Source organism: Calliphora vicina, chromosome 1 (genome assembly GCF_958450345.1).
Source record: "Calliphora vicina chromosome 1, idCalVici1.1, whole genome shotgun sequence".
Lineage (NCBI taxonomy): Eukaryota > Metazoa > Arthropoda > Insecta > Diptera > Calliphoridae > Calliphora > Calliphora vicina.
The window spans coordinates 162,612,050-162,635,501 of record NC_088780.1 but is presented as its reverse complement, the minus strand read 5'-3'; the positions used below and the strand labels follow the sequence as shown (position 1 = coordinate 162,635,501).

General features: G+C 30.7%; 1 protein-coding gene across 4 annotated transcripts in view; it reads left to right on the top strand.

Annotated features, from left to right (window-relative positions):
* The window catches only part of Best1 (Bestrophin 1), a 50,305-nt gene that overhangs the window by 15,773 nt on the left and 11,080 nt on the right, over positions 1 to 23,452 (top strand). For 2 of the 4 annotated variants that reach the window (XM_065516467.1, XM_065516468.1), the window contains exons 2-5: positions 2,497 to 2,956; positions 21,363 to 21,473; positions 21,547 to 22,303; positions 22,369 to 22,611. In XM_065516467.1, the coding sequence (XP_065372539.1) occupies positions 2,886 to 2,956; positions 21,363 to 21,473; positions 21,547 to 22,303; positions 22,369 to 22,611 (1,182 nt within the window). In that variant the 5' untranslated portion in view covers positions 2,497 to 2,885. Of the gene's footprint in view, positions 1 to 2,496; positions 2,957 to 21,362; positions 21,474 to 21,546; positions 22,304 to 22,368; positions 22,699 to 23,452 lie in introns of all 4 variants that reach the window. The other 2 variants (XM_065516464.1, XM_065516466.1) reach the window with 1 other exon arrangement.

Below are 23,452 nucleotides of genomic sequence, written 5' to 3'. Positions count from 1 at the left end.
TTTTTCTAGTACTTTTTAAAAAAAAAGGAGTATTTCTACTACTATTTATTTTAAAAAACGTTAGTAGAAAAGTAGTTTTTCTACTACTCTTTTTAAAAATAGTAGTAGAAAAACTATTTTTTTTAAAAAAGTAGTAGAAATAGTACTTTTTAGAAAAAGTAGTAAAAATACTACTTTTTTAAAAAGTTGTAGAATTAATACTTTTTAAAAATCTGTACAGTAATATTAAAAATACTACTTTTTTACAAAACTCGTAGAAATACTACATTTTTAAAAAGTAGTAGAAATGTAAGAAATCGGGGGATGATTATTGGGTTTAATCTTTTTTATGTTGCGACTTCAATTCTGTTTGATATTTGTTTTATGGTACAATATTTAAAATACTAGTCGACTTTGTGGACTTAAAATTGACTTTACAGCTTTTGTAGTTATGTTGTTTAAGCTTGTGGTATTCTATCGAACTAATAAGCCAAATTAATCGTATAGGAGAACTTTATGATAAACAATATTTATATTTTGATGTCTGTTAATTTTCTATCAACATAGTATTTGCTTTTGTGTTTTTTTTTTTTGTAGGTGTGTTTTCCACCTGTTGACGATGTTTTAGGGCAAGGCAGAGGTTAATAATCCTTATAATTATAGTATAATATCAATTAATTTTATGCCCCTTGAAATTGATAAAGCGTCTGGTAAATGTTCGTTATGGGGATAGTTTTTCTAAGAAAATAAAATTATCAATGGGGCGTTGAAATAATAATAATAGTTACAATTTTAAAAACTGAAAAGAAAAAGCTATTAGCACTTTACAGAAATCCTGTCACTTAACTAGGACAAACAAAAAGTAAGAAAGTATAGTCGGTCAAGCCCGACCTAAATTGAGTAAATCAGATGAAATTTCAATAATATTTTTCATGAGTGATTTCGGAAGTGGGCCTTGTATAGGAATTATGACCGATCGGCATGAAATTAGGTCACGTGATTTCGTTCTAAATATGTATGTGTGTACATATTTTTTGAGTCGAACTTTATTTGTATATCGACATTTTTAAAGCATTTATTTATGATCGTTAAAGTTACTTTCGGAAGTGTTGCTTATGATCAATTGCTATGATCAATTATTGACCGATACGCAAAAAATAGTTAGGTGTGATTTATTTTTGTAAGGGGTGTTTTTTTTAGAGGAATGGAACTTTTTTTAAAAGTAAAAAACCACAAATTCAATGGAATGACTAAAATTTTGGCGGAATAAAAAAAAATCACGAATCATTTGCCTGTAGCGTTCGCCATTCACAGTTTAATCGATGTCATTCTAAGTTGTTGTTGTGACAGCTATGCTGTCGTAGAAAGTTATTCTCTAGAAAAACAAAATCTCCGATTGATATAGCTGTTGTTGAGTTGACAATCTTAAGCCGAATGAGATTCGGGTCGTTCCGGAGCGAAGATCCAATTATAGTGTTTCTTAACCCTTAAATGCATGATTTTTACTTTTATCTTTATATATATAATTCTTCTGTACGTGTGTTAGTAACTGAACTCCTACTTAACGGCTGGGCCGATGTCGATGAAATTTGTTGTGTGTGTTTGAGTGGGTATCTGGATGGTTTAGATTTACAATTGACCTATATAGGAACAATGGGCATGGTACCTCCCATACAAAGTTAAAATTTATTGCTGCATATCTGGAGTACTATTATAGTGGGAGTCTTCAAACTTTGTGTGAGCTATGGCAGAACAATGTTTGCCGGGACAGCTAGTTTTTCTATAAAGTATCAAATATTTAGTTGATTTTTGTTTATTATATTACAGTTAGCTTTAGTTTGATTCAGAATTTCTTTAGCTAAAACTTTTCGTACTCCATTTGATTTTTCTGAAGAAGAATCTGAATTAGTATCAAGCTTATTTTGGTCTAAAATTAAGTGGAACTGGAATGTAGACAATTGGCAACAATATGCATTAAAGGGTTAAGGTGGGTGTTAGACTACTATTTGTGGGCGTTACAAACAATAGTACAAACGCATTATACCCTCCCAACAGTGGTGGTGTAGGGTATAATTAAAAATGTTAAATTTAGTTTGAATCAGCACATTATTTATGATATTCGCTTTCAAAAAGTTTCTTTGCAGTTTTTCTAAACTAAGCACATACATATTGTTTTGTATGCAGTTCCCCAGGAAATATTTATAATTGAAATAATAAAAACATTATTCGATAATTAAAAAATGCTTAAGTAATTGATTTACAATATTTGCCCTCGTATAAAAAAACCATTTATTGTTTTATTTCCCTTTTGAATTCATTCAGAATTTATAATCAAACAAGTTGTTTAACAATTATTTGATTTACAATTCATTTGCTCAATTCTCTAGCAAAATAATTAAATTTTTAATTATCTTGAATTGTGGTCGTATTAACAAATAATTATTTTTAGTGGAGTCATATATTTATTCCCTTTGTTTATGTAATAATAATTCATTTTATATTTATCTCTATTTTCAGAATAATTTCAAACTTTGCTTGAAATCAAAAGTCAACTACACAAAAAAAAGTAAATATGAAAATGCCTCTTTAAGTTACATAAGTAAAACAAATGATGACGACGACCGCAGTGCCAGATCAAAGATATTTTTGTACAAATACAATTTCAAATTCAAACAGACTTAACAATTAGTTCGAAAAGATACTCGTACTTATTGTCTATACAGTTGTGATAAATTAAAAGTGTTATATACCTACATACATACATAGCTACATATAAATATAATAAATTTATAGTATATACTTAGTAATATATAAAATACAATACATTATATACAATAGTATATTTAAATAAATAAATAATTAATTAAGAAGAAAAGTGCCAGTATTTTAAAAACAACAGAAATATAATGACAATTACATACACAGGAGAAGTTGCGACGTGTCGTGGATTTGGCTGTTTTTTAAAATTATTGCTCCGGTGAGTAAAACAAAAAAAAGTTAAAATTTATATAAAATATTTAATTGAAAAGTATCTTATAGCTACTTTATATATTGTACTTTGAATAATTTCAATTGAACTGCAATACATACTGAAATTTAATTAAAAGGGGAAATCCATATTGTTACATTATTTTATAAGCACAGCAAACCCGTAATGTATTTGAAAACTTCTGTTTCAGGTTTTTTTTTAATTATAAAATATGTTTTTCAATGAAATCTGAACAGTGTTGGCTGAATATTTAATAGTGGGTTTAAATACAAGTATTATTCAAATCTACAATTACTTTATGTTTGTATCTACTGAGATTGTTTTATTCTGATATGAATTGTAAATAAACTAAATTAACTTTATTGAGTAATGAGCACTTTGTTTTTTTTATAAAATGGATTAGCTTCTGTACTAAATTTATTTTGAACTGTAATCTTCTTATATGTAGGGTAGAGTGACAATCAGTTGTATGGAAAAAATGTTTGTTAAAATTTTGAAGAGTACCGGGTGGAATATTGTGACACTAGGCCTAAAAGTTAAGTGCTGAAAATTTGAGCCAAATCGGACAACGATTTCTGGACGCGCATCGAGGTCAAAGTTCAGATATATGCAAAATTTTACTATTTATATGGAATAAATAGGTGAAAGTCGTTAACTTTCTGCATTGTTTTCTAGAAATATGTATGTAGATTTATTTATATTAATCAATATTACATTAAAAAAAAGTTTTTGGAAATTAACCCTGTATCTCCTTTGGGTCGAAATGACCCATAAACTGTATTAACGCCAAAATTCGGAAAAAAAAGCAAATTTTTCAGTTTTTGTTAAAATTTTGCTACTAAATAAATACTTTTGCAATTAAATGCAAAAGAATCGAAATATCTACGTAATTATCGTTGCAATGAAATATAAATGACAAAATTTGGTTAAAAAATGTTAAAGTTATTAAAATTTGCCAGACCATTATCGTGTCTCAGGACACTCGAACAAGAAATTTAGGAAAAAAAATTAACATATTTGGTGAAAAATTAAAATAAAAGCTAATTTTTAGTTAAAATATATCCGTATTTACTTGTGTATGAGTTTTTGTCTACGTAGGATACCGTTAACCTATTAGCAGGTATGGCCAAACAAAAATTTTATTATCGGCCGTTTCGAATCTTCATTTTCAAATTTTTAAAAATTTTGTTAAACAAATTTCAGAATTTTTTGATCATCACATTGGGATTTATTGACATCAAAATAGGGAATTATGTCAATACCTCTTACAGTTTTTCCGTAACAGCGATTAAAATTTTGCGATTTTCAAGAAAAACTAATTTTTGGTCCATATTTTGGCGAATGAGCGCAATTTCCTTACTGTTATAAATTTTAAGTAAAACCTATTCATTTTATTATAGTCCTGGTAATTTTAAATATGGTCTGAAAGTTTTACTAAAATCGGAAAACATTAACCTTTAAATCGTGCAGGTCAATTTCTAATGAAAAGATAGCGAAATGTTATATATTTTTGGGACGATTTTAATGAAGCTTTAATGAAATTCCAAAATTTACGATTTAAATTAAATAGACCAGAACGACCAGTTGTTTTTTGTTTCGATTGATATTTTTATACCCACCATCAAAAAGATGAGACACATCGAAATATTCATCCCAGGCCCACAAATTTATATACTGTATTCCGGGTCCTTATAAAATTCTAAGACGATCCTAGCTTTGCGCGTCGGTCTACATGTAGCGTTCGCCATTCACAATAAAAGTTCCGCCTTTGTCGTCTTTGATGCCACCGGCCCATAATCTACACCAAACAGTGTATTTTTCGGGATGCATTGGCAGTTCTTACTTCTGGCTGTTCTTCACAACAAATAGGACAATTTTGCTTGTTCACGTATCAATTCTACCAGCTTCATCGTTGAACACAAAAAGAGCACGATGCACCTTCTTAACCGAGCATGAATTTTGATAATACAATTCAATAATCTGCAACGTTGTTCGTTTGTAAGTCAATTCATGGTTAAATGATAGACCAAACTGAACATGTTACACGAAAACAGTTGAGCTGCTAAAAAGAAAGTTGCTAAAAAATCACTCTTTATAATCTCCAATTTGGGCAGAAGTTTGTCATTCCTTTTCTAATTTCCACAATATAATTGGTCAAAACATATGCAACTAGCAACAGAATTTTACAAAAGTTGTTTAAATTAGTTTCAAAGGTAAACAAAAATATTCATTTGCTTATAATATTTTTTTATTTATGTTTTAAAAATAAGAATGTGAAATTTAATTCAGAATTTTTTGAATTGAAAAGAAAAAAAATTAAAAAAACTACGTAAGGGTTGATATTTCATTGGCCAAAACATAGTTGCACATGTTTCGAAACTATTTATGACTATAAAACTTTATATTTGGTGGCAAATTTTATATTTTCAATGACGGCCTTACATCGGCAAAGCAGTGAAGCTGTCAAATTGGCAATAAACTTTACAGGAATAGCGTTCCATGCATCTACCAATCCTTGAAACATAATATCTGAATTAGTGCAATTTTCGCGATCGATTCTTTGATTAACGATTACCCAAATGTTCTCAATGGGGTTTTGATCTGGTAATTGTGGTGGCCATTCCATTACCGAAACTCTTTCTTGTGCTAACCACGATTTAACAACATGTAAAGAGTGCTTGGGGTCGTTATCGTGCTGAATAGCTCATCGTCTATATATTCTGGGTCCTTATAAATAGCGGAGTCGATTAAGCCATGTCCGTCTGTCTGTCTGTTGAAATCCACTTTCCGAAGCCCCCAAATAAGTTACATACACGATTCATACATCAATATATCCGGAATTCTTCCGGCTCGGTTGCTATTTAAAATCGACAAATGGCTGAGATATAAGGAAAAAACCAGGACAATATTTTTGAGCTATATCTGTATTACTAATGATAGATATTTCAAAGACCTTTGCAACGATGTATATAAGACCATAGTAAGTTGGACCTACAATGGGTCAAAATCGGAAAAAATATTTTTAACCCGAATTTTTTTTCAAAAAAAGTTTTTTTTCGATAAATATTAAAAAATATTGAAAAAACAAAAAAAAAATTAAATTAAAAAAAAACAAATTTTAAAAAAACAATTCGAAAATTTTTTTTCTAAAAATTTAAAAAAAAAATTTGGAAAAAAATTAATTTTGTTTACCTAAAAATATTTAAAATTTTTATTTTGAAGTATAATTTTTTTTGAATTTCAATCAGACGAATATATAGAGCTCTCTTACTTGTTTAATATTATAACGAGTTGTGCATATCTGAATAGACGATCGTTTTTTGGACTCGGGTGGCTATGAGTGTCGACCACTACTTTAGAGCCGATGCAACTCGGGTTAACATTTTACGAATTGACTCGCAATATTCAGAATCGCTTTCCTCGAAATTAAAATATTATGAAATCCTTCTATGTACCACAAAGGATATAACAAAAGATTTAACTTTATTAAACTCATTCCCTCCAATTTTAAAGTTTTATTCATTCATTATGAATACAATTCGTACAAAGAAGATAAAAAAAAGTTTTTACGTTATGAAATTGATTTTCTCACTTTTCAAAATTAAAACATGACTCAAGATTTGTGCTGAATATTGATTTGCTCATTCTTGTTAAAACTAAACTTTAAATGAAAACAGAATAGAAACAATCTTAAAAAGAATTGAATTAAACATTATTATTTTGCAAATGTCTGGCGTCTATATGACTTTTAATGGTCGTAAGTAAAGTATTGCGTCTTAAAATTAGAAGTAAAATGTTTTGTTTTTAGAAGAGAGAATGTTAGCGGTCAATGATCGTTTATTTGCAGCGATTAGTCATGAGCGGAGGTAGTTTGGTTTTTATTTCTATCAGACTTGAATTTATGGCTTTAAAAGTTAAAGCAATTCCTAGCAGAGAAGGAAAGGTGTTAAATCGTAAATATTTAATTTAAATTTTACACGTTTTATAAAACTGAAAACTGTTAAAAAATGCCAGAATAAGTTTCAATTACACACCAAAAATATATGCGTTTCTTTTTGCAATCTCAATTTTGTGATGTTTTTTTTGCATTTCAAAAAGATATGAATCATGGCTGTTTAAAACTAAATAGTTTTCCTAGAATATACTCGCATTTAAATAAAATATTTATGTTTACATGAAAGTTAAATGTTTCCAATTGTATAAAAGCGGAAGTTATTCTTTTAAATCCCTTTCACTATTTCAAAATTTAAATTGAGGAACTGATAAATTTGTTTGAAATGTTTAACACTAACCCACATAATTTCCAAGCACTAAATCGTCTAACTTGATTAAGCGATAACGATAATTCCATCACAAAACACTAGTGCCGCACATTTAATCAATCAAAATTTTTCCTATTTATCGCTTACTGTATTTTTGTAGGGGAATTCATTGCGTTTGACATTTTTATTTGGTTTTCCTCAACGTGTTAATTGTTTTTTTTTTATTTTTTTTTTAAATATTGTTTGATTGTGAATTTAAAATGTTATAAAAGAATGGAATTATGTCATTTGTATTAAGTACTATATACTAATGAGTATCTCTGTGTATTGTATGTATATGAGTATAATAACTGCAATCTCAGCATTTTTATTTGTTTAATTATTTCATTTGTTTACTTGATAGCTTGATTTTTATAACGAGTATTTTCTTGTGTAGTTAAAGAGAACATTTTTTTTATTTATTTATATAATTAATTTAGTTGTGGTGTCATTTGCTTAAAAAATTATCAGAGTAATTGTTAAGAATATTTTAAGAAAAATTAATTTGTTTATGGTGAGAATATCTAGTCGTATGAGTTTTGTGAGAAAAACTAATTTAAACCAGTATTTTTCCCATGATCAAATTTAAATGATATTGACTATATAACTTATAAGTTTATAGTGACATTATCTAAAAGTGATTCTGAATAAATCTGGTTCCCCAATGATTTATTTGCTTCAAGCTGGTTGGATTATTTCATCAGATTTCTCCACATATTTCTTAATTTCGAAAAATAATACAAATACAAATTTCGTAGATTACAGTTCGTAACGATTTGCTTTTGTTTTTAGCATTTTATTGAAATTTTGGTTGGTGAAACCCGATCGATTCGAAAAGTCTCGGAATTTTTTAATCAAACAAAAGCTTTTGGATAAAAAATAATTATTTAATTTTTCATCATAGTCTCCTTTGAGCTCTATACACTTTGTCCAATGTTTCTCCAATTTTTTTTATCTCTTCCAAAAAATAAGATTTGTCGAGGTCATCTAAATAGGTATTTTTGTGATTCATTTCTTTCCGCTGAAACATTTCTTCAGGTTTGGAGACAAGAAATAGTCAGTCGGTGCTAAATCCGGAGAATAGGTCGGAACAGGCAGCATTTCGTAGCCTAATTCATGGATTGTTGCCATGAAAACTGCAGCCATCCTGTGGAAAGCTTTCTGATACCCAAGTTCTCATTCAAAATTGAAACCACTGAATCTTGTGAGATGCCTATGGCTTCCACAATCTCTCACACTTTCAATATACGATCGGCCAACCATATCGTGATTATTTTCAATTGTTTCGGGTGTAGAGACCTCAACTGAACGTTCAGAACATTCGGCATCTACCGTGCAGGTCACAACCACTATTTTGCCATTGAAATTGATGGTGCAGACTTCCCATAGTATTTATCAAGTTTAGCTTAATGAGCAGACGAAATACACTATTTTCCAATTTCACCTCAACTCACGAGGTAGTCTGTTTAGAGCCGGGAGATGTCTATGGCTTTCACAATCTCTCAAACTTTCAATATCCGATCGTGATTAGTATCAATTGTTTCAGGTGTGGAGACCAACTGGGCGTCCAGAACTTTCGGCATCTACCATGCAGGTACGGCAACAACCACTTTTTTGCCATTGAAATTGATGGTGCAGACTTCAAACAGTATTTATCAAGCTTCACTTTATGAGCAGACGAAATTCACTTTTTTCCATTTTCTCCGCAAGTCACGAGGTGGTCTGCCATCAATGGCTATAAAACAAAAACTAAATTACGCAGCATGTTAAAATTTTGTCAGGAGTCAACTAATAAATGCCTGTTGACAGGAGCAGTGTTGCCGGGAAATTCTGGTCTCTAATTGAATGAATATTAATGACAAATGTTGCTGTCATCAAAAGATTGGGTTGGAAGTTTGAAGGTCGTTTAGAATAATAAGAAATAGAGTAGGAGAATGGGCGGAGCCTTGCGGTGCTCCTGGAATGTTCTTGAACTCGTTTAATGAGATTCCATCTATAACAACTGGCATAGAGCGATCTCTGAGAAAGCTCGATATAAATCAAGAGAAGTTATTACCGACACCAAAAGCAATAATAGCGTCATCTACGAAAGCTATACTTTCATACGCTGAGTATATTGTTGGACTCTATTTAACAAGATGGTAGTTAACCATACTCTCAATAACTTTGGAAAGTGCAGAATAAATTGCTATTGGGCGTTATATTAGCAACCTTCCAACATACGGGAAATTTGCCGTCAAGGTATAAAGTGCTGAAAAGGTTAGCTTATGAACGAGCTAGCGTCGAAGATAACTGCTTCAAGACTAGTTAGTGCTTCAAGACCATCAGGCCCAGTATGGAGACCTCAACTGGGCATCCAGAACTTTCGGCATCTACCATGTAGATACGGCCACAACCACTTTTTTACCATTGAAATTGATGGTGCAGACTTCCCATAGTATTTATCAAGTTTAGCTTAATGAGCAGACGAAATTCACTTTTTTAAATTTTCTCCTCAAGTCACGAGGTAGTCTGCTATCAATGGCTATAAAAAAAACTAAATTACGCAGCATGTTAAAATTTTGACAGGAGCAGTGTTTTCCTTTCAGTTTAGAGCCGGGAAATTCAAAAAGTCGCGGACTTATTGACACAGCCTCATAACTCAGGCATTTAAGAATCGATATTGCTAATTTTTATTGAAAATATCAACAAATATACATCATGGATCCATGACCAGACGTAGCATTGAATTTCCTTCCACAACGTACCGGTGGTTGTAAGCTTATTGCGTAAATCATTGGCTTCAAATGACCCCATTAAATGAAATCCAATAGTGCTAAATCCAAAATATCTGGGATCCAATTTTAACCACCGAAGCGAGAGAGTTCACAACGAGGAAACGTCTCATGCTGTAATTAAATTGTTTCACGGGCTCTATTGGAATTTGGCACTGTCTTGTTGATCATGTCCCGATCCAGTCCCATTTGCGATAATGTATGATCCAATGATGGCTCCAGGATTTATTTGTTTTCCGACAATCTTGCTAAATTAATTTGCCCAACTATTAAGGTCGATGATCGAGCAGATGCGTAATGGCGTATTTTTGCGTATTTTTATTCAATAATACAGACGGTATATATATAATTTCATCTTGAATGTCCTCTTTTAGGTCTGTCAAGGTTGTAACTAGTTAACATATACTCGAAACTTCAATAAAATAAATTGGGAGCAATCAAATCAGAGTAGTTTTAAATTTAATTTTTTCCAAAATATTTCGGTTGATATCATTGATCACATATCGGTTCTCTGCAACCTTTATGCTGCAATTTTGACGATAAACGAAGCCATCAGGGTAAAAATGTGCTTCATCTTTTAACTCTCGTCTTAACGGGCCACGATTTGTCCATACAGCGATCCAGTTCAGTATCAAAACAAACGGAATGCAAAAAACATTCCATGTCATAGTTTCGTCCGAAGACTATCCACTTCTAGCTCTATTCATCAATCAATCCATTTTGACAAGCCGTTATTCTAAATGAATGCCCTCAAGTAGGCATACGTAGTGAAAGCCTTGATTAGAGTAAATTTAAATGACCTTCACCGTTAGATCAAGTTCCCGGATTTGCTTTGCAGCTGTATAAATGACATAATTTTCGCATAAAAAACTCTGTATTCATTGGCTAGTCTGAGAGATATCAGAAGACCAAGCTCATCAGAGAAGATTCCTGAACCATTACATATGTAAATATAGCAAATTGAAACCAAGTTTAATTTGATATATCATGCTCCGTGCAATAACGATTTTTTCAGCTCCATCTGCTTTTAAATACCAAAAGGTAGCTTTTATATTGATAGTTGGTAATGTAAGGATTGTATGTAATACCCGAAGAGCAACCAATAAAAATCGTGGGTTACACCACTTTTACGCTGATGGTCTCATTTAAAGCACTCATGGTACATATTGTTTGGCTTCTTAAATAAAGATATTGCTATCTGAAAATACCACATTGATCAATATTTTAAACTGCCTAATACATGTCGATATTGGAACAAACTTACAATTTCTGACGAGTAAAATAGACACTATCTCCCCAAGGTTTACTTTAATATAATAATAAAATAAAACAATTATTTAGAATACGATTAACAAACACGTTAAATATATATGTAGGTAAACAAAACAGAGATAAACTCAGTGGACTATTTATCAAAGAGTACTCTATCTATCTCGTGACTTATTTCGCAATTCTGTATACCAATACCAAAAACAACAATAGGAACAAATCAAAGGTGTTTAAAAATGACATGTGTATATTTATGGTATATTTACATTATACATATGGGGGATTTCATGTCAAGTGAACCAACTTTTGAAATCGATGTCTTCCGATCGGGATGAAATTTGCACCAAGGTTAGCTCTATTGGATAGTAACTCAGACACAATTTTTCAACAACATCGGTCGAGAACTCTCTGAGTTATAGGGAGTAAAATTTTGACAATTTGGTCAAACAGGGGTTTTTTCTTATCCATGTAACTTATTACCTATTGTTCTTAGCAAAATGTGTTCCAAATAGTATAGATAGCTATTTCTTCGATCTTTCGAAAAAAAATATTTAAAAAAAAAAATAAAAAATTTTTAATATTTTTTTTCCGAAATCAAAAACTTTTTTGACTTTTTTTTAAAATACGCTATTTTTTTTTATTTTTTTTTTTTTCTTAAAATAAAGTTTAGATATTTTCCTTGAACACCTACTTGGTCGCTTAGTGGGATGCGAGTGGGATATCTATCAAAATAAATATTTTTTAACTCAAGACTTACAATTTTTGACTTTTTTTGCAAAATCAAAAACTTTGTTGACTTTTTTTTTCAAAATGGACCCTTTTTTAATCTTTTTTTTTAGGTCAAACAAAAGCTTAGATATTATCCTTGAAGACCCTTTTGGTCGCTTAGTGGGATGCGAGTGGGATATCTATCAAAATAAATATTTTTTAACTCAAGACTTACAATTTTTGACTTTTTTTTTTGCAAATACGATTTTTTTTCCAAATGGGCCCTTTTCTTAAAATTTTTTTTGTAGTCAAAAGAAAGCTTAGGTCCATTCCTTTAAGATATTTTTAGTCCCTTAGTGGGATGCGAGTAGGATATCTATCAAAATAAATATTTTGTAACGCAAGACATACAATTTTTAAATTTTATTTTGCAAAATCAAAATTTTTTTCCAATATGGGCCCTTTTTTAATTTATTTTTTTTGCTCAAAAGAAAGCCTAGGTCCATTCCTTTAAGATATTTTTAGTCCCTTAGTGGGATGCGAGTGGGATATCTATCAAAATAAATATTTTGTAACGCAAGACATACAATTTTTTAATTTTTTTTTGCAAAATCGAAATTTTTTTCCAATATGGGACTTTTTTTTAAAAATTTTTTTTGCTCAAAAGAAAGCCTAGGTCTTTTCCTTTAAGACCTATTTTGTCACTTAGGAAGATGTGAGTAGGATATCTATTAAAATAAAAATGTTGTAACTCAAGACATTCAATTATTGACTTTTTTTTTGCAAATTCGAATTTTTTTTCAAAATGGGCCCTTTTTTAAAAATTTTTTTTTAGTCAAAAGAAAGCTTAGGTCCATTCCTTTAAGATATTTTAGGTCCCTTAGTGGGATACGAGTGGGATATCTATCAAAATAAATATTTTGTAACTCAAGATATACAATTTTTGATTTTTTGGCAAAATCAAAAACTTTTTTGACTTTTTTTTAAAATGGGCCCTTTTTGTAATTTTTTTTTTTGCTATAAAGAAAGCTTAGGCCTATTCCTTTAAGATGGTTTTGATCGCTTAGTGGGATGCGAGTGGGATATATATCAAAATAAATGTTTTGTAACTCAAGACATACAATTTTTGTGTTAAAACATTTATTTTGATAGATATCCCACTCGCATCCCACTAAGGGACTAAAAATATTTTAAAGGAATGGACCTAGGCTTTCTTTTGAGCAAAAAAAAAAAATTAAAAAAGGGCCCATATTGGAAAAAAATTTTGATTTTGCAAAAAAAAATTAAAAAATTGTATGTCTTGCGTTACAAAATATTTATTTTGATAGATATCCTACTCGCATCCCACTAAGGGACTAAAAATATCTTAAAGGAATGGACCTAAGCTTTCTTTTGACTACAAAAAAAATTTTAAAAAAAGGGCCCATTTGGAAAAAAAATCGTATTTGCAAAAAAAAAAGTCAAAAATTGTAAGTCTTGAGTTAAAAAATATTTATTTTGATAGATATCCCACTCGCATCCCACTAAGCGACCAAAAGGGTCTTCAAGGATAATATCTAAGCTTTTGTTTGACCTAAAAAAAAAGATTAAAAAAGGGTCCATTTTGAAAAAAAAAAGTCAACAAAGTTTTTGATTTTGCAAAAAAAGTCAAAAATTTTATGTTTTGAGTTACAAAATATTTATTTTGATAGATATCCCACTCGCATCCCACTAAGCGACCAAGTAGGTGTTCAAGGAAAATATCTAAACTTTATTTTAAGAAAAAAAAAAAAATAAAAAAAAATAGCGTATTTTAAAAAAAGTCAAAAAAGTTTTTGATTTCGGAAAAAAAATATTAAAAATTTTTTATTTTTTTTTTTAAATATTTTTTTTCGAAAGATCGAAGAAATAGCTATCTATACTATTTGGAACACATTTTGCTAAGAACAATAGGTAATAAGTTACATGGATAAGAAAAAACCCCTGTTTGACCAAATTGTCAAAATTTTACCCCCTATAACTCAGAGAGTTCTCGACCGATGTTGTTGAAAAATTGTGTCTGAGTTACTATCCAATAGAGCTAACCTTGGTGCAAATTTCATCCCGATCGGAAGACATCGATTTCAAAAGTTGGTTCACTTGACATGAAATCCCCCATATGTATATTAGACATATGTGTCTAATAATAATGACATACAGATGACAATTTAGTTATTAATTTGTTAATATACGCTTAAAACTAAGTATATCTGTAAACAAATGTATATTTATCTGTGTTTATACATATCGTCCACCTGAAATGCAAAAGGACGTAACAACCAAACAATCTTTACAAATTTTTAGCTTTCTATTTTTTAAAAAAACGACTTTATTAAAGAAAGAAAATCATATTTGTAACCACAACTCTTTTCATTTTATTAAGTTTTTTTTGTCTCCCCTGTAAAATTTTAAAAACTGATGATATGCCCTTTTGCATTTTAGGTGACGATATGTATATAAGTATATACAATACGTAAATATTACACTTGTCATGATATTGTCATTATAATCATAAAGCTACGGTCTTCTACGATTATTATAAAAAAGGCTTTATCAACAATATTGTATATTTATTTTTTTTAGGAATTTTTGTTAAAACTATATTATTTTTGAATTAAAGTGGAAAATTTTGATTACTAAACAAATTTGTGTGATTTTAGTAAACAACATTGGTAAGAGAAAGATACAAATATAAAAACTTTGTTGTCTGCGATTTTGTTTTTGTAACTTAACAACAGTATCATGGTTATTAAGGTGATTCCAATTGTTACTAACTAAATTTGTTTTAAAATAACCTTCAAAAATCTTTTAGTATAGATGAAGTGCTAACTACAACGAATTTCGAAAACTAGAAAAAGCATTTCCATGGCATTACAATTGATTTGTGCGCTTTCCAAATCATTTCATAATAGCCAAATAAATACCAATATTTTTAACATACTTTAAATGGGCTAATTTCTATTTTTGTGCTGTTTCATCAAAATCGGCCCAAAAATAAATAAAATTTCGCTATTTTTAAATTAAAAATTCCAAATATTAAAAAAATTTACCTTATAAGGGCGTGCATATTTTTATTCAATAATACAGACGGTATATATATAATTTCATCTTGTAACTAGTTAAAATATACTCGAAACTTCAATGAAATAAATTGGGAGCCATCAAATCAGAGTAGTTTTAAATTTAATTTTTTTTCAAAATATTTTGGTTGACATCATTGATCACATGTCGGTTCTCTGCAACCTATATGCTGCAATTTTGACGATAAACGAAACCATCAAGGTAAAAATGTGCTTCATCTCTTAAGTCTCGTCTTGACGGGCCACGAGAAATTTCTTGTACACACATGAATTTGTCTCCTGTGGACCACTCTTGCTGATGTTAAGATGATTTTACTTGAAATTGTGGTCGCCAAACGTTCATTACTCTCGTTTATATACTCTGATACATAACTATTATAAATCAAATCCTCCAAAAAAAAAAAAAAAATTGACCTTGACGATTTAAGTTTAACGTTTTCCAATTTTAGTAAAAGTTTCGGAGTATATTTAGAATTATCTGAACTATAATATTCTGAATAAGTTTTAATTAAAATTCATGACAGAAATTAAATTGAGCTCATTCGTAAAAAAATAGGGACAAATAATTTGTTTTTCTGGAAAATTTCAAAATTTACAGGTACGGAAAAACTGTAGGGATATTTTCATATTTTTATTCCCTATTATATTCTCAATAAATCCCAATGAGATAATAAAAAAATTCTGAAATTTGTTTAACAAAATTTTTAAAAATTTTAAAATCGAGTTTTGAAATTGCCGGTAAAAAAAAAATATTTTTTTGGTCATACCTGCGATAGATTAACGGTATCCTACGAAGACAAAAACTCATATACAAGTAAATATGGATATATTTTAAGTAAAAATGTGCTTTTATTTTAATATTTCCCAAAATATGTTAATTTTGTTCATACATTGCAATTTTCCCCCTTGTAAATGCATCTCAAAACTTCGGCACGTCATAACCCCAACCGATTTACACAACATTTTTTCGGGATGAATTTTTTCACCAAACTGAAACTTTTTCCAGATACATACTCAATTAATGGGTTGAAATCAAAAAATGCAACAACAACAAAAATTTAACATCTAAAACAGTGATGTTCAAAAATAAAAATGAAGATGTATTGGTGAGAGAGCTACCCAGCAAACATAATGTCAAACACTTAAAATAAGAACAAAATAAAGAATGTTTAGATTTAGAATTTTTGCCAGATATAACCAATTTATTAAATGAATGTAATATAAATTTTAAGGAAATGAAAGAATATACATTATACGGCCTAAATTCTCTCAAATTGTTTATTTATTTTTGACTTTGCCTTTTTTGTGTTCAATTGTAATTGAAACGCGTGTGTTTGCTATGTTTCATCCAAAAATCAACCAACAACAATGCTTAATGAATTTCTTTAAAAAAAGAGGCATTTGTTACGCTCTTTAAAAGAGCACAACAAATTGTGTACATTTTTTAAACAATTGTTGTATGGGGTGAACATCACTGATCTAAAATTAGAAAATAAATGCGGGGTTTACAATAGATGGCGTATCTTTTGAACTCGATTTGATTTTTAATGACATATCTCACATTTATTCCCATATACCTGTCATTTATTCCCTTATATCTGTCATTGTACATTATTGTGTAAACAACAATGTTTTTTTTGCTTGAAACATTTGGAATTTTGTGCCAACAAAGCGTCATATGCGGGAAGTTTTGCTTTACTTCTTTAAATTGAAACAAAAGTGCCACTGAAGCACACCGATTGCTCACCAAAGCTTATGTTGAATGAGTCCCATCGGTTTCAACGTACGAGAGATGGTTTGTTTGGTTCAGAAGTGATGTTTTTTGACAGGGAAGACAAAGATCGCCCAGGAACAGCCAAAAAAGTTTGAAGACCAAGAATTTGCAGGCATTAATCCATGAAGATTGTTGAAAAACTCAACAACAGCTTGCAAAATCAGCAGTAATTTCAAAACGTTTGTAAACAGCAAACCATACGAAGTGCACACCGATCATGAAAACCATCATGAAAACGCTTCGTCTTACTATGAAATACCTGCTAAAAAGTATTTAGAATGAAGTGGTTCGGAAGTTTTGCCTCACCCGCCTTATAGTCCCGACCTTGCCCCGTCCGATTACTATTAGTTTGGATACGCTTCTCTTTAGAACAGAGTATCCGATATGGACTTGATTCGTTCTTGGACTCAAAAGATGAGCAGTTCTATTGACTTGGAATCCATATGTTACCAGAAAAATTGAAAAGTTCATAGCTAACAATGGCCAATACTTTGAATAAATTTATATTGTACAAATATTTAAAAATAAAAGCTCACGTTTTTGAAAACTAAAATTACGGAACATAATTTTCAAAAAAGTTTCCATTGTATAGACACTCACGGTAAAGGCCTCAAAGTGTTTGCACTGTACAAATTTAAATAATAATAATATGTGTGTATTTATACAAATAATATTTGGTCACCAACATTTGCGTGAATTTCAATATCAAAAAATTTAAAAAAAATTTAACTTTACAAATAATTATTCCAAAAATTATTAAACAATTAACATGTAGACAACAGACCATGAAAATCCAAAACTGATTTATTAACAAACGTTCTTAAATAAAGATGATATCATATTCAAATTAAGCATAAAACAAGTTTAAATTACACAAAAACTGACAAAATGTGTTCTTTGAAAATATCAATACATTCAATTATTAATTAATATTCAATACTAGTTTATCGCCCCGTCTTCGCCCGGTAGCATTTACTAATATTAGTTCTTCAAGTTTCTCCAACCCACGCACACCAGCCTGTTCTTATTTATTTGCAAATAAAATATCTAAATTTGTACTGCATACTTTAGGGAGCTTTTTTATTAGTTGACGGGACTCAAAAAAGAATTTCCGAGTTTTACCCGGAATTTTTGAATTTTTTTTCTTTACAAAACATCTCCTGAAAATTTCGAATCGAATAAAAAAGAAATCAGCCAAATCGCTCCAGCCGTTCTCACGTGATGACATTACATACATAGACCATTTCATTTTTAAATATATAGATAGATTTAAATTCAACATTTCTTTCAGTATAACTATTCAAGGTTCAAAGCAAAGAAATTAACTATAAATTTAAGGAGTGTGATAATAAACAGTTTTTTTTTCTTCAAAAATTGTAATACTCTTTATGTTCTCTCCCGGTCTTTTATCTCTTGAGTATGAAATCATTTGTTTTCATACTTGTCGACAGTTGCTCATACAAAGTATCAATTTCGTTTGACATTGTTGTTGATTAGTTTTAACAACAACTGCAAGAACAACATTAAGTGAATTGTGTATTATTACGTCTATGGATTGTTTAATATTATTATTATTGCTTTTATTTGTTTGCAGACCCAATGACGGCGTCAACTCATCATACATACAGTCAATCAGTCCGTCACGCATTCATATAATCAAAATAAAATAAATATGAAATGAAAAGAAAATAATAACAGAAATATTTGATGATAAAGCTCAAGTTTATATGAATGAATGAAATTTATTGTTGGTATTGGTTGCTGTTTGTAGGTGTGGGTGCCATGTGACCAGCAGTTGGAATTGTGAGGGTTAAGAGAGTGTAAACAAACCGTTAATTAAACAACAATAAAATAGTCGTCAAGCATATGTTTGATGCATGTTTACAGGGTGACAAATGTTTTGAATGATTTACATATACTTTACTGTCATACAGTTATAAGGTGGCGGATCTTTTTAATCTTGTGGTTGTTTTGTAATGAAATGTTCAGCTAAAAAGGAGTAATTAATTTGGAAGCTAGTCATATTCTTATGTGTAACATTTTTGATATCAAGCAGTCCTGATCAATTTACTCTTCCTTGATATTTTTGTTGTAGTAGATCTATATCTTGCATATCTTTTCCAGCAATCCTTCGGAATGCATTCAAATATCATCAAATATCCCTCTATTGGTAAGCGTTTTCATTTAGTTGAAAAGCTTTCTTGGTATAATTATCCGAATTGTTTTAAAACTTTTTTACCGCCCAAGTAGTTTTTCATTATGAAATATTGCTAGACTCATGGTGTCCTCTACACTCTCATTCCTTCATCTCTGTATTATAATGGGGGCACATTTCGTGGAGGATTGTTAGACTCATGTTAGCATTGTTTGAAACCTAATTGAAGAATCCTCCTATTCCTTGATCTCTATATTATAATGGATCCACATTATTTGAATCTTTTCACAACTACTTAAAAGTCTTTTGGATTCGGTAGTTAAACGTCGTCATATTTCTCTAAAACAATGATTTTACTGAAAATTCGCTCTTCATCGTTGACTTGTACAATCCTCAAACTTTTTAACTGTTCTTTCCGTCGAGTACAGTATTGGACCAACTTTGACCTTGTTCGATATCCGAAATTAATCTTTATTGAACTGCTTAGAAGTCATTGGGAGGGACATCGTCAAATACCTCGACAATTATTACACATTTCATTGATCTCTCGTCCATTCCACAATATTTTCAACCTTGATGCCGTAGGAGTATTTTTCATTTTCATTGAAAGGTTGGCTTTTTCGCCAGTGATCTCTCTGAGAATACCATTATTCCTTTATGTCTGCATAAAATCTACGCTTCGTTCATCTTTATTAAACATCGTCAAACATTCCCCTAAAATTGTGACATTAATTTCGTTGAAAAAATATTCATCATCGCTGGTACATCCGTAATCTTTTCTATTATTCATACATTTGCCTGCGTATCAGAAAGTTATTCGACCAACATTAATCTTAATCACCATCGATCTTCTCTGAGAAAACCACTATTCCTATATTCAAGTTTTGTGCATATTTATTAGGCAGCTGATAAGTCGTTCGGTTTCTAGTTAAACATCGTCAATCATTTCTCTAAATTTGTTATAATTCTTAGTTTGATTTCGTTGACAAAGTATTTCTCATTATTGTTAAATCAGTAATCTTGTCAACCATTCATACGTTGGCCATACTCTACACAGAGCAGTCTAGAGAAACCAACTCCGCCTTAACCTCTGTATAAGGTAATACTCCTCTCAATGTACCTTAGTACCTATTAGGATTTCTTTCAGAAAACTAAAAAAGAAAAATAGTAACAGGTCAGATGAAGTTAATTCGTCAGTCAACAAATCACCCAATTCCTTTAATGCACAGGAAATATTCTCCAGTCTACAACTCATGATATTCTCCAATCGATCATTGAAATTTTAAGTTTCCAGCTCTTCCACATCCTTGCAGAATCTACAGAACTCAGTAGTGCTACTGACCCAGCGGGTATTAAGGCTCTTATGCAGCCACACTAGTGAATCCATCAAGGTTTTTAAGAAAGAATTTCAGCCTGCAAGACGCACCGTTCGTTCGTGAATTTGTAAGACATTAAAGTGTCCATATCCGCTATAAAGGCACCCGATTCCGTCTTCATCTCTATCCTTGATGAATAAGTCTCTCGGATCCAAGCCAGACATCTTTATCCGGGATATTTTTAAATACCGTCAAATGTTCGTCTAAAATTGTAAAACCCAAAATGAAATCGCAGGCTCAGAAATTATTCTATGTACTTTCATTTTGGACTGATCTCTTGGGAGTGTTGGTGATTCATTAACAAGTTTAAATTAGGTTGTATATTATCTTTAATGCATAATGACTGAAAGCTAAACTTGCTTCTCAACAATTGAATTATTACACGCAGAGAAAAAATATAATTGGGCATGGTTACTGTAACCATTTATATAGTGTTACAAGTTTTTTAACTATATTATAGTCACAGTAACCATTTACATGATTGTGGTAACCATAATATGGTTAACTTACGATTCACATGATTGTCTCAACCATATATATGGTTACAGTAAACATATATATGTTTGTGGCAACCATATTTATGATGAATAATTTTATCATAATATGTTGTTCTCAGATTATGATAAGCCTTAAACATATATATGTTTACTGTAACCATATATATGGTTGAGACAATCATGTGAATCGTATGTTAACCATATTATGGTTACCACAATCATGTAAATGGTTACTGTGACTATAATATAGTTAAAAAACTTGTAACAATATTGAAATGGTTACAGTAACCATGCCCAACTATATTTTTTCTCTGCGTGTAGGATCAAACTGTTTTATTTATAAGATTCCATGAGTACCATAATTTATAATTTTTAACCTAACATTCGCTTAAATTGCTATAAAAACTAACTAAAATTCTCTTTTTCTATATTTAACTTACAGATGGCGCGGTAGTATTTATAAGCTGGTATGGCTGGACTTATTAGCTTTTTTATTCCTCTACTATTTACTTAATCTGATGTATCGGTTTGTACTCAATCCCGAACAAAAGATGTGAGTATTTAAAATTTAACAGAAATAGTCCAACTAAAACTTCTATACCAACAACCGATTTATACCATTCCAGACAATTTGAGGCTGTAGCTCAATACTGCTACAATTATAGTGATCTCATACCTCTGTCCTTCGTCTTGGGTTTCTATGTTTCAATAGTGATGACGCGGTGGTGGGGCCAATACACCAGCATACCCTGGCCCGATCCCATAGCGGTATTTGTCAGTGCCAATGTTCATGGCCAAGATGAGCGGGGACGTGTAATGCGACGTACCATAATGCGATATGTGTGCCTGTGTCTGACCATGGTAATGACCAACATATCACCGCGTGTTAAAAAAAGGTTTCCCAATCTAAGTAACTTTGTGGAGGCGGGTTTGTTGAATGAGAATGAAAAGGAAATTATAGAGAGTATGAATAAGGGATTTCCACGGCATTCTAAGCATTGGCTGCCCATAGTATGGGCCACAAGTATTATCACCAGAGCACGTAAGGAGGGTCGCATACGTGATGATTTTGCGGTAAAAACCATAATAGATGAGCTGAATAAGTTTAGAGGTCAATGTGGTCTGTTAATATCATACGATACCATTAGTGTGCCTTTAGTATACACTCAAGTGGTGACTTTGGCTGTGTACTCATTCTTCATGTGTTCCGTCATGGGCCAACAATGGACCGAAGGAAAAACAGTGGCGAATAGCAATTATGTTAATAAAATTGATTTGTACTTTCCAGTCTTTACAACATTGCAATTTTTCTTCTACATGGGATGGCTTAAAGTGGCCGAATCTTTGATAAATCCCTTTGGCGAAGATGATGATGATTTTGAGGCAAGTAATGGAAATTTCCATATAAAAATAATGTAAATATAATCTCTTTAACCGTTTACATAAAGGTCAATTGGATGGTGGATCGTAATTTACAAGTGTCTTATTTGATTGTGGATGAAATGCATCATGAACATCCTGAACTAATCAAAGATCAATACTGGGATGAGGTATTCCCCAATGAACTGCCCTATACCATAGCCTCAGAACGTTTCCGTGAAGAACATCCGGAGCCTTCGACGGCGAAAATTGAAGTGTCCAAGAATGCGGCCATGCCTACCGTTATGTCTAGCGTTCGCATCGATGATATGGTTGGTAATAGTTCCGAAACGAAACCAAACACTTCAAATGTGCAGGCAGTTAGCTATAAATTCCCCGATAATAACATAGAAGAGGAGGTTAGAATCAAAAATGGTCATTCAAAATTATCGAGACTATTAAGTGTCTGTTATGCTTTGAAAACAACATAAATTTAAAAAAAATAATTGGTTTTAACAAATTATGTTTCCCTAACACCCCTGATTTTCCCTTAAAATAAGGTGATTGGTTTGATATTGGCACTTTATCCATTTAATACTTTTAATTGTTTAATATTTTACATGTAATACATTTGTTAAATCTCTAACGAAATACTAAATGTTTATTAGTTTTAGACGGTTAATATGGTATGATTAATTATTTAAAATTGACTAATGAATTGCTATTATTACTATAATTATGAATAATGTGATTAACAAAGTTCTTTTTTGGAAAATAAGAGAGAATTCCTCTTACTTTTTAATTGAAAATGAAAAAAAAAACATCAACAATCTCTACTAACCATTGATTCTAATTGTTTCTTCTGTAACAAAATAATATAAAAAAGAAATATTTTATAATAATAATGCTTTGAAGACTTCACGCAGCTTGAAATATACTGGCACGTTATATCTACTCCCAAAATAAAAATACATATGCATCTGCACTGCACAATTGTAACTACTACTATATTATTTATTTAATCATTTCCTGCAGCGGTAATTCAAAATTTGTTATTCTCTTTTCCACAATAGGAAAGTCCTTAAATCTTTAAGGTGATAACACATGAGTATTTATGCCTGGTTCTTAGTCAAAGCGAGTGATTTATTAGTTGTATTGTCCTGGTTTATTTTT